At 33.7% G+C, this 12,560-nt stretch overlaps 2 protein-coding genes across 6 annotated transcripts; both read left to right on the top strand.

Annotated features, from left to right (window-relative positions):
- Positions 1 to 418: 418 nt before the first annotated feature.
- Positions 419 to 4,830, top strand: LOC129305844 (pentatricopeptide repeat-containing protein At4g21300). Of its 3 annotated transcripts, none has more exons than XR_008592052.1 (3): positions 419 to 3,646; positions 4,543 to 4,662; positions 4,801 to 4,830. XR_008592052.1 is itself a non-coding variant. In XM_054945990.1 (2 exons), exon 2 carries the CDS (start codon positions 959 to 961, stop codon positions 3,557 to 3,559), a length of 2,601 nt encoding a protein of 866 aa, XP_054801965.1. In that variant the 5' UTR covers positions 419 to 765; positions 891 to 958; the 3' UTR covers positions 3,560 to 3,566. The 3 variants fall into 3 exon arrangements, 1 of the variants encoding a protein (XP_054801965.1); XR_008592051.1 differs by lacking the exon at positions 4,801 to 4,830 and adding an exon at positions 4,152 to 4,206 and having other exon boundaries at positions 4,543 to 4,626; XM_054945990.1 differs by lacking the exons at positions 4,543 to 4,662; positions 4,801 to 4,830 and having other exon boundaries at positions 419 to 765; positions 891 to 3,566.
- On the top strand, positions 4,822 to 11,929 carry LOC129305845 (berberine bridge enzyme-like 21). 3 transcript variants are annotated; one of them, XM_054945992.1, is made up of 3 exons: positions 4,822 to 4,963; positions 7,275 to 8,943; positions 11,392 to 11,929. In XM_054945992.1, the coding sequence occupies exons 2-3, from the start codon at positions 7,293 to 7,295 to the stop codon at positions 11,478 to 11,480; spliced, it is 1,740 nt and encodes a 579-aa protein (XP_054801967.1). In that variant the 5' UTR covers positions 4,822 to 4,963; positions 7,275 to 7,292; the 3' UTR covers positions 11,481 to 11,929. The 3 variants fall into 3 exon arrangements, with proteins under 3 accessions (XP_054801967.1, XP_054801966.1, XP_054801968.1); XM_054945991.1 differs by having other exon boundaries at positions 4,824 to 4,963; positions 7,349 to 8,943; XM_054945993.1 differs by lacking the exon at positions 4,822 to 4,963 and having other exon boundaries at positions 7,538 to 7,692; positions 7,770 to 8,943; positions 11,392 to 11,927.
- The last annotated feature ends 631 nt before the right edge of the window (positions 11,930 to 12,560 follow it).

The raw sequence follows: 12,560 nt of genomic DNA, 5'->3' as shown, positions 1-12,560 counted from the left end.
GGAAGAAGACGCACCCAGGAAGAAGATGCACAGCGAAACGGGTTTTTTGGCCCTTTGAAAAGTAGCATAAAAATAGCCGTCTTTTTTTAATTTCTCCCTTGTCAATTACATGCCTCATTTTAAAAAGCCATTCTGATTAGTTTCTCTAAATAATTAGATATCTAATGTTTTTTAAATTTTAATTATTTTTAAATTTTTAAATAAACACTTTAAATATTATTTAAAATAATATTTTTTAAAAAAATGTTTTTTTTAAAGGCTAAAACAAACACGCCCATCCTTTTTAAAATAAAGGGAATAAAGCTCCTACTTGAATCTTGTTTGAGAATAATTTTTTACTTTGAGCAATCAATAAAATAATAAAAAAAGCTATTTGGTGAGATGCTTTTAACATAGTATTTTGACGCCATGGCTTGAGCTTCGCCTTCGTTGTTCATTCTTCCCCTCTTCTCCTCCATCGTCCCTATTCCACTCTTGGTCGAGCTCGCCGTTTGGTAGAAGTAGGAGATTCATTTTTCTCCGTCGACGAACAATCACTGCTTCAGCTTTCGTCATGGCTTGGTCGCCCATTCCATCGCGGCTTGGTCCTATTTCAGGGGAAGAGACATTGATGAAGGGGTTGTTCTCCTTCTAGAAGTGAATATTTAGTAGGAGTTTCATCAATCCGGGTGTTGGTGAGGACGATATTAAGAAATTATCAATAAGAACTCAAAGAGCATTCTCATTCGTTCACTGGAGATAGTTGCAGATGAAGACGGTGCTAATGTGAGTTCTTTCTCCTCAAAACCTGATTTGCATTGAGGGAATTCATATCAATTTTGATTTTCTTGGTTGCGCTTCTGATGATTATCGGATAATGTGTCTGGCTTGCTTTTCCTTTTCAATGACAGTTCCTTTGAAGAAGATTCTTGTGCTGTTAACAAATTTCACTTATCCTTGTTTGATTTGAGCTCAAAGTATGTATAACGATCTAATTCTCAAAGTGGAAAAGAATTGTTCCAGGCAAATATATTTATTTTGTGACAAGGTTTCTCAGACGTTTCAGCTCCGAAATCCAATTTTGGACTTACAGAATACTTGTGGCAATTCCATATTAAAACAAGTTGGCTCCTTGTCAAATACTGAAGAGATTCTGGCAAGCCAATTGGCCTTAGTAATGCGGACTTCTTATGATACTTCTGTACTTCGCCAAGGTAGACAAATTCATACGCAGATGATTATCAGTGGAATAATGAGTTGTAGTCTTCATGCGAAAATGCTGGGAATGTACGCTCTTAGTGGTAGCATCAAGGATGCTAGAAACATGTTTTATGGACTTGAATTGTGCTATACTCTTCCCTGGAATTGGATGATAAGAGGGCTTACAATGATGGGATGGTTCGATTTTGCCTTGTTGTTTTACTTCAAGATGTTGGGCAGCAAAATTTCTCCTGATAAATATACATTTCCTTATGTAATTAAAGCTTGTGGTGGCTTAAACAATGTTCGATTGGGCAAGATGATTCATAATACTATTCAGTCGATGGGCTATCATATGGATTTGTTTGTTGGGAGTTCGTTAATCAAGTTGTATGCAGAAAATGGTTATATTCACGATGCAAAATGCTTATTTGATAAGATCCCTGAGAAAGATGGCATTTTGTGGAATGTCATGCTACATGGATATGCAAAAAATGGAGATTCTCATAATGCTATGGGAACTTTCAGGGAAATGAGGAGATGTGGTAATAAACCCAATGCAGTCACATATAGTTGTATTTTGTCTTTATGTGCCTCAAAAGGGATGCATTACTTTGGTAGTCAGCTTCATAGTCTAGTTATTGCCAGTGGTCTTGAGTTTGATTCCCAGGTAGCCAACACATTACTTGCTATGTATTCTAAATGTGGAAGCCTTTCTGATGCACATAAGTTGTTCAATGTGATGCCACAGACTGATACAGTGAGTTGGAATGGGTTAATTGCTGGATATGTACAAAATGGATTTACTGATAAGGCTTTACTATTGTTTAATAAAATGATCTCTTCTGGTGTCAAACCAGATGCAATCACTTTTTCAAGTTTCCTTCCTTCTGTCATTGAATCTGGGAGTCTCAAACACGGTAAGGAAATCCACTGTTATATATTACGACAAGGTATGCTTTTTGATGTTTACTTGAAGTGTGCTCTTATTGATATATACTTCAAGGGTGGAGATGTCAATGCAGCACAAAAGATTTTCCAACAGAGCACTGATGTTGATGTTGTCATTTATACTGCTATGATATCGGGATATGCAATTAATGGGCTGAATATGGATGCTATCAACATGTTCAGGTGCTTAATTCAAGAGAAAATGATGCCTAATTGCCTGACAATGGCTAGTGTTTTGCCATCTTGTGCTGCTTTGGCTGCTTTGAAATTAGGGAAGGAATTGCATGGCAACATACTTAAGGAAGGACTAGATAATATGTATCATGTGGGATCTGCTATCACAGACATGTATGCAAAATGTGGAAGACTGGATCTTGCTTATCATTTTTTCAGAAGAATGTCTGAGAGAGATAGTGTGTGCTGGAACTCAATGATTGCCAGCTTCACACAGAATGGGAAACCAGAAATGGCCATTGAACTTTTCCGTCAAATGGGAATCAATGGAATTAAGTATGATTCTGTAAGCCTATCAACTGCTCTTTCTTCTTGTGCAAATTTACCTTCACTCTATTATGGGAAGGAAATACATGGCTTCATAATTAGAACTGCATTCAATGCTGACATTTTTGTTGAGAGTGCTCTAATCGACATGTATTCGAAATGTGGAAAATTAGCTGTGGCACAGTGTGTGTTTGACTCTATGGATCAAAAGAATGAAGTTTCATGGAATAGCATCATCACTGCATATGGGAACCATGGTTATCCTCAAGAATGCCTCGATCTATTCCATGAGATGTTAAAAATTGGAATTCGTCCAGACCATGTTACTTTTCTTATAATAATATCTGCTTGTGGCCATGCAGGCCTAGTTGATGAAGGCAGGCACTACTTCCACCTCATGAATGAGGAATTTGGGATTTCTGCTAGAATGGAGCATTATTCATGCATGGTAGATTTATATGGTCGTGCAGGTCGTTTGCATGAGGCCTTTGATACTATAATGAACATGCCATTTGCTCCAGATGCAGGTGTTTGGGGAACACTTCTTGGAGCTTGTCGGGTATATGGCAATGTTGAACTTGCCAAGCTTGCTTCAAGATACATTCTTGATTTAGACCCAGATAATTCAGGATATTATGTCTTACTCTCAAATATACATGCTGGTGCTGGAGAATGGACAAATGTTTTGAAGATAAGGAGTTTAATGAAAGAAAAAGGAGTTGAAAAGATCCCTGGATACAGTTGGATTGATGTCAATAGCACCACTCATATGTTCTCTGCCGCAGATGGAAGTCACCCACAATCTGTTGAGATTTATTTGATTCTGAAGTGTCTTCTTCATGAGCTGAGAAAAGAGGGCTATGTTCCTCAACCATACCTTCCAATGCACCCACAACTCATGGCCAAAAATCGAGAAGATATGAAATGATTGCTTTCAGGTTGTCAGAATCAGTGAGAGCAAATATGTCATCTTGTGGCTCATGAATTTCTGCAATGACTTCTACCGGACCTTATGGTATGCATTTTTATTGTTGCTTATGAGGATAATTGTTGAGACTCAATTACTCATCGTCAGATGCATCGGAATAAAATTTTTAACGGGCCTTCATTTAGCAGCCTTTTATGAGCCTTCCTAAACTGCTTATGTTTGTAATTGAAAACTAAGTTGTTAGGAGTATGATTTATGTTGCTTCCATTCGTCTAATTAAATATAAGAATTATGTATGTTGGGTGTGCCTGTCCTTTGTCCCTTCTTTAAACCCATAAAGCATTCATGTGAGGGCACGTGTTGGCATTAGCCAAAGCTTTCACTTGACAAATTATACCTAGAATACTTTTACTAGAATTGAATTACCTTAATTGTCCTTGTGAGTTATATCGTATTATTTATACTATACCCATGCTCTAGTACCAAGCCTCTGAAGCAATGAGTGTAAAGCTGTGTGATTAAACTTGTACAATCTTTACTGCATGTTTATGCACTCTATAAATCTGACCCCAAGCTATTTTTAGTTTTTCAGACTTCGTTTGAGAGTGTGAGACAACAAAATAGAGCTTAGTTCTCTGCATTTATGTGTAAGTTTTAACATCTCAATTCTCACAGTGGATTTACTAATTTTCATGGCTTTAATTTTATGCTTCAAAGTTCAAAGTCTTTGCATCATAGTCTAGAATTGAATTAATTAGGGTAACAAATAGTAACAGATTTTACTTACAATCATGACCAACAAGATGGGGATGAAAAAAGACTAGATTGAATGTTAGGTTTCAGATTGATGTGTCCACTTATTTCTAGGCATTTTCCTCCATGCATGAGTTTTCTTTTCATAGGAAACTTAGGTCTCTATGCATAACATGCCTGTTGCAGGCCTACATATTCATATACTTTTTGTTCTCTTCCTTATGTTTCAGGATGGGGACTTGTTCATTCCTCACGTGCATTTTAGTTTTGAAACCATTGGGAATTTATCTCTCTGGAGTGGCCCCACACATGTTTCTGCAGAAAGCATATGGAATTCGTGGTTTCTGCAGGTAAATATGGCTCTTATAAACCTTACTACTGTTATTTGTTTCATTCAAAGGATGAGGCTTCAAGGCCCCCCCCCCCCCAAAAAAAAATAATAATAAGATCTTTGTTTCTTATTATATATTCATTCTAATGCTTTACAGCTGAGGAAAGAGTTTGTCATTGAAGTTGAGTCTGCCATTACTCCTGGGCAGCGGCTTTCCTCTACTTTATGCAGCGGCTAACTAGACCTTGCCAATTTGTTCAAGAGCTGCAGCTTATGAAGCTAAGAAATCCCGTAGGCAGAATCACTTCTTCAGAGTGCAAGTAAGAACTCACCTCAATGCCTTGTCTATGTGATCACACATTTCATGATTATCCTAGAAAGCTTTTCCATCTATTGTCATGTCCGCTTGTTCCATGTTACAATTTATTGACACCACAAAACATAGAGGTGTTACTTTTACTATGAACCCCAACTTCAAAATCTTTATTGAGATCCTTATTCACTTTTGATCATCAGTGTGCCAACACCAGCAATGGTCTCGGAACCAGAAGCTTATGTTATGTATCTCCATGACAAGCTTGGGCGTGACATTCGCCCCCACGCAATCTATGATAGCCTCGCAAAAGTCATCAAACATGTTAATAAGGCTATGTTTGGGAATGTTAAGATAGATGTGTGAGTATATACAGAAAGATAACATCCAAATGACTATACACAAGAAAAAGTGGGTGTGGTATCTATTGGGAAAAAAATGGTAGAAAATTGTTTGAGATAGTTTGGACATGTACAAAAAAGGTTGCAAGAAGCATAAGTGAGGAGAGTGGAATGATAATCTTAAGTCCTGTTAAGAGAGGAAGAGAAGACAAAGTGATCGCTCATGAAAGTTGTTGAATAAAACATCTTGATTAACAATATTTTCAAAAGTTCGCTTGATGATAGAGCACAATGATATTATGCAATGACTGCAATCTATATAGTCGATCCCACTTAATGGGATATTATTATGGTGGTGGTGATACTCATCAAATCCTCAACACCTTGGCTTCAATATTATGGAATTACCAAAAAAAAATGAAATTTGTAATTTTTTGATATTTGTTGTGATATTTTTTGGCCTTGTTCTATATTTTTTTAGGACTTGTTTTATAATTTTTTAATTAACTAATAGTTAAAGTTAATAGTAAGGTAAGAGTGCTACGACTTTACACATTTAAGGGTTAAAATGTATCAAAAATAAGTTTAGGATTCAAAATATTCCAAAGCTTATAATTTAACAGTCAAATTGTCATATTATCTTTTTACAAAACCATTTTTATGTTATTCGGTATTTTGAAATAGAAAATATTTTTAAAGAAGGTTTTATTAATGATGGTAATGTTAATATTACCCTATTATTTCACTATTTAAATAAATTTTCTCCTGGTATTTTTAGAAATTTATAGAAAAATTAAAATTGTAAGTTATATTTGACTAGTTTTATTGGTATTTGTAATTTTGACAAAAATGTTTTATGAATTAGGGAGAGGGAGGGTAATATATAATTAATTGAAAAATAATATTAATTAATTAAAAATATTAAAAATTGGCCACAAAAAATGATCTGTTCTTCTTCTGAAGTCTTAACCAGACTTTGACTTTTCTCAAGTGCCTAGTCGTGGATTTTTCATTAATGTTTGGTAAAAAAATTTAAAAATTTATAATTGTTTTGAATAACTAAAATCATTATCAGACTATAAAAATTTTCATAAAATATTTTTAATTAAAATAAAAAATTATTAAATTTAAAACTTCATTAAAATTCTATAAAAGAATGATAAATATAATAAAATCTTACAATAATTTTAATCATTATAAACAATTATGATACTTAATACTCTTCCTGACAAATAATATAAAAATATTCTTAATAAATAAATTATTCAATATTTCACTTTAATTGAGACATTATTAAAAAAAAACCACATGAAAGATAGCGTCAATAATTTAAATACAATTAATTAACCTATTTTCTTGCTTCTGTCGGCAAACAAGAAGATGTAGGGCTGTTTGGTAGTTATTTTGAAAAATTATTTTTTAAAAAACAAAAAAATTTTAAAACTTATTTATATAAGTATTTTGAATTTAATTGTTTTTAAAACTATTTTCACTTTTTATTTTTAAAAGCAAAAAAATTAAAACATCTTAAAATTGTTTTTATTCTATTTTTCTTATTTTTAAAATATATTACATTTAATTATTAGAAAATATAATTATCTTGATTAATTTCTATCGCAAATACATCAATTGCCGATAATTATCATTATCAGCTTATTTTTTAATTTTAAAATTATTTTTACATTAACATAATCAAACATATTTTTATTTTTATTTTGTTTTGAAAAATAATTCTAAACACTATATAAAACAATTTAAAAATAAACTGAAAAAAAATAGCAAAAATGCCCGCAGTCCTCTCACGTGAGGCCGTGACCCTGACTGGCGGTTGGCAAAGAAAATTCAGACATCTTCTATGCAGTTCATTATTTTATCCTAGTCAGAGGAATCAGGAATGACTTGCCCTGCTCATCTTGCTTTTTATAAGTTCTATGTATCATATAGAGTATTAAATAATTATTGCGTTGAATTTTTCAGACACAAACCACACAATCAATGGCAAAACCTGCTTTTTCCTCCAATGATCGTCGTCTACTTCTTCTTGTTCTCAGTCTCAGTTTGAGTCTCAGTCCCAATGGCTTATTGGCAGTCTCCTTGGAAGAATCAAAAGGTGCTGCTTATGATGCTTTCCTTCATTGCCTGTCGAACCAAGCCAATTCACCAATTAAAGGCCAAGCATCATCAAACATATTGTTCGATCGAGCCAAAAACACTTCGTACTACGCCTCCACTCTTCGAGCCTACATTCGTAATGCTCGCTTCAACACTTCCTCTACTCCAAAACCCTCCATTATTATCACCCCTTTGCAAGAATCCCATGTCCAGGCTGCTGTAATTTGCGCCAGAAGCAACTCGATTCGACTCAGAATCAGGAGTGGTGGCCATGACTACGAAGGTATTTCTTACACCTCTAGCGAACCCTTCATCCTCCTCGATCTTTTTAATCTCAGAAGTATCACTGTGGATATACAGAAAGAAATTGCTGTGATTCAAGTTGGCGCTACGCTTGGAGAAGTGTATCATAAGATTTGGGAGAAGAGTGAAGTTCATGGGTTTCCTTCGGGGCTTTGTCCAACTGTAGGTGTTGGTGGTCATTTCAGTGGCGGAGGGTACGGCAATATGCTGAGAAAATATGGTCTATCTGTTGATCATCTTGTCGATGCTCAAATTGTTGATGTTAATGGTAGAATTCTCAATAGAAAATCAATGGGGGAGGATCTTTTCTGGGCTATAAGAGGGGGTGGAGGAGCAAGTTATGGAGTTATTCTGTCATACACAGTTAAGTTGGTTCAGGTACCACAAATTGTTACTGTTTTCAGAATTCAAAGGACTTTGGAAGAGAATGCCACTGATCTTGTTGTTCAATGGCAGCAAGTTGCTCCTCATACGGATGATAGGCTTTTCATGAGATTGCTCCTGCAGCCTGTGACTGTGAAGTCTGACTCTTCTAAAAACAAAACCGTCAGAGTTTCAGTTCTGGCTTCATTTCTAGGGAGGGCTGATGAACTTGTGAAGTTATTGGGGAAGGAGTTTCCTGTATTGGGTTTGAAGAAGCAAAATTGTTTTGAAATGAGTTGGATTGATTCAATGATATGGTGGTTTGGATTGGACAATGACACCAAAGTAGATAAGCTGCTCGATAGAAATCCTGACTCAGCATGGTTCCTCAAAAGGAAATCTGATTATGTGCAGACCCCAATTCCCAGAGATGGACTGGAATATATATGGGAGAAGATGATTGAATTGGGGAAAACAGGTTTTGTTTTCAATCCTTATGGAGGAAAAATGAACGAGATTTCATCTGATGCAACACCTTTCCCTCATCGTGCAGGGAATTTGTACAAAATTCAGTACTCTATAAACTGGCATGAGCCTGGAGATGAAGCAGAGAAGTATTACACAACACAGATTAGAAGGCTATACAGTTACATGACACCTTTTGTGTCTAAGAATCCAAGGAGGGCATTCGTTAATTACAGGGACCTTGACATTGGTATCAACAGTTTTGGTAAGAATAGCTACGAAGAAGGGAAGGTTTATGGAGTCAAGTACTTCCATAACAATTTTGAGAGGCTGGTGAAGATTAAGACAGCAGTTGATCCAGAAAACTTTTTCAGGAATCAACAGAGTATCCCTATAAATCCAAGTAAGACAGGGAATTAGTTAGTGAGTGAATTAATTGGCGTACTTTCTCTTGTTTCCTACGTGTTTGCTTGTCCTCAGTTCCTTCTTGTTTTGGTAAATGATTATTTTAATAGCCGGAGTTGGTTGGAGTTTGGCAAGAGAGATCTTGAGTTTCATTCAAGGCTTTAAGCCCACTACTGCCTTCCTTTTGAAGATTGGACCATTACAGAACTAATCTCTTGAAATTTTGTTTATGTTTGTCTTTATTCTTTTCTGTTTAATCCCTTCGTTCATATGAATAAAATGTCATAAGAATTCAGTGTGTTTCCTTTTGTTTATTTACTGTCCAAATTACTCGAATAAATGAATATATAATCTGTGAGACATCTGAGAACTAAAAGAGGTTATTCATTGCATTCATTGAGAATTAGTATTTAGTATACATGGGTGACAATAGTTCATTTAGATATTCTCTTACTAAAATTTGGTCAAACCATGGTAATTTAGTTGTAGACCCTGGTTGAATTAAATCTTGAGATTTAGACAAGAATCACCTATTTCTTTGACATACTGATGAAAATAGTACTCAGTTTTTTAATGCTATAGGGCATGGGAGTAATATATATGTATATATCCTCCCGTGATAGGCAAGCCTGTCTTTTAGTGATGGCCAAACCAAGGTGGGCTGATTTTCTGTCTTTTTCCAATATTTTCTTTTCAATCTTTTTATATGTGGGATGTTATGAAATGCATCCTTAAGTCCATTGATTAATATTTCAGTGCGGCCTAAATGCAGCATGCATATCAAGACAAGACTGTTTTTAATCTGATTTTTTTTTCGAGGTAGGCTGTTTTTGGCTATTTGGATGTTTTTGTCATGGGATAAGGATTCGTCGGCTGATGCACTTTTTTCTTTATGATTATAGAGTAAGATAGAGAAGATGTATTTGTTGTTTGGATAGGCGATGTAGGTAGGAAAGGATATATGTGATGTTTAATTAATAATAAAATCAGAAGTATAAATTGTGCTCTTCTTCAGATCCACTTCCATCTGTATTCCAGATCTGCTGAGCTTGAAAAACTACTGGTTAAAGGAAAAAGATGAGGGCTTTTGTGTCTTTTTAGTTTATTTTTGTTTGATCTGGGTGTTACTTTTTTTTTTTTTTTAATTCCATGACATATCAAACACCATTTTAAAATTTATTCTCACTGCCAATGCCACTCCGAATCTCATTCTCAATCATTTAAAATTCAATATCCTGTACCAAATAGGGCCTTATGGACCTTTTTGTATGCGCATTATCTCACTTCCAACCAAACCTTGAAAGATTGTTAATTACATAGATATGTAGCTTCATCCATGGCATTCTTAAAAGAGAAAGTTACAGTTAAAACATCTATAAATTAGATCAAAGTTTGATGAGAATCTTATAAATCGAAATTCAATTTCTTATAAATTAGATCAATGCTAGTTGGATTGATATCACAGTAGTCATAAAACTGTACTGGACAGAGTAGCAAGTGTTGGTGATTATATTGCTTCTCTTTAAAGCCTCTTAAGATCTTTTTTTCCCTGAAAAAGTAGATTTTTTTCAAAACAGTTAAAGTCTCTGATTCTTTTAAAAAGCAAAAGGAAATAAAAGTAAAGGAAAGAAAGAAAGAAAAGAAAGCCATGGATGGCCTTTTCTAAGAAGCCAAGCTTTATGCATGTTTTGGAAAGATCAGGAGGCACTTGTGGGAAATTTACCTATTGGGATTTATCAAAAATGAAAAGCCTAAAGTGATTGGTTTGTGATATTTCACAATCTGTTCCTGAAGAAATTCTGCTCATATATGATCATTATGGGTTATACATATAGTAGCCTTGGCGGTGCTCCTATAAAAATACTGGGAAGTGTTTAGTTTAAAACAATTACTTGGTTCTTGTTTAAGTTATGATTGTGATTTCTCCTAACTGAATTTAGTTGGTAGGATACATGAATGAATGGGCCAATGTGCCTAAGAATTATTAGAATGTTGAGTAGAATCATTATTCAACTCTGATCATTCATATGATATGTGGACAACACAGATTTGCTTAAGAATAACTTCTTTTTGGGGAAATGACAAGTAAGGAGCTTATATGAAGATTAATGTCAAAATCAATATTTTTTAAAAGGTTTCAGTGCTGAAACATGGGACAAGAAGTTATGAATTTGAGAATCTTAGTTGTAAAGAGATCTAACTTGACATTAATATTCTTATGAGATCCTTATTTATCATTCTCCCAAACTTTTTTTAATCTTCAATGTGTGGATGACAAAAGTCTATGTTTAATATGCAAATTGCACAATTCATGATTTGTGATGTGAACAATGCAAATCATTTCTCATATTCTATGCAACGCTTGGGACCCACACTGATTGTTTAAAATGTTTCATTTTCTTGGGCTTCTAACCAATGCTTAATGGAATTTGATTTCTGATTGCAGGTTTGAAGTCTGATGCTGGTAAAATTTTACACTCAAGCCTATATGTGACACTGATGGTAAAGGTATTATGCTCACTTGTCTTCTCTTAGTTGACATCATTACCTTTAGTTATAAGTGATCTTATTCTTTTTCAAGGGGGATGACAAGTAAGGATCTCATAAGATTAGTGTCAAATCAAGAATTTCTAAAATCCTAACATTGACATTAATATTCTTATAAGGTCTTTATTTGTCATTCTCCCATCTTTTTTTTTTCAATTTTTTTGTATATCTAACTTCTTTTCAATTCTCTGTAATTCTTTAATTATAAATATGCACAGCAACTTAGCTCGGTATGAAATTTCAGAACAAGAAACTGCATATATTGTATACATTGATATTTCATAGTCAAGTTATATATATATATATATATATAATGTACTGAAATGTTCACTTCCACATTAGGTTTGAGGGCTGGCAATCTTCTAATTTGTGTTTTGTAGAAAAAAAGTGTAGAATGGTGTTAAAGTTCTTATTTTATATGTTAAATTTTGTGCATAGGCAAATAAAATAAATATACTTCCATCGATCATAGCATCGGAAAACACCATCTTTTACATATCCGCTTCTAGTTCCTTCATTATACAGAGCATATTTCATATACATTTTGTATATTGTTTTTTAAAATGAAAATTACGATTTACTTAGAAAAAAAAAAAAGTTGCACAAGAACATTATCTTGCGTCCTAATTATCCCCGCGTGTGCTCTTTAGAAACAATTTTTGCCAAACGAAAATATGTTATGACATTCAAATTATTCATTTACAATGACAATATAAAAAGTTGTGAATTACTCCCATCTCCTCTCTATTTTATTTGTTACATATATCTCTTTTTTATTTTTGAAATCCATACGAACCTCTTTTAATATAAATAATTATAAAATACAAACATATTTTCTCTATATTTAAAATTATATTTCTATCCATCTAACTATTAGTTTATTAGTAAGTCATATGTATTGAACTAAAATACCCCTCTTTAAATATCAATGTTTAAAAAATCATTCAAATTACTCAAAAAAAAAAAGTTAATGCATATATTTTACACATTTTTTATTTATATTTGAATTTCTTTTAGCTATGTAAACTTATTTATGTAGTAATTTTTTAAATTTGGTTAAATAATATT

The sequence above is a fragment of the Prosopis cineraria genome, unplaced genomic scaffold (assembly GCF_029017545.1).
Source record: "Prosopis cineraria cultivar Desert tree isolate PC_DT_omini unplaced genomic scaffold, ASM2901754v1 PC3, whole genome shotgun sequence".
Classification (NCBI taxonomy): domain Eukaryota; kingdom Viridiplantae; phylum Streptophyta; class Magnoliopsida; order Fabales; family Fabaceae; genus Prosopis; species Prosopis cineraria.
Note: the sequence above shows the minus strand (reverse complement) of the source record. Positions and strands in the feature narration are given on the sequence as shown.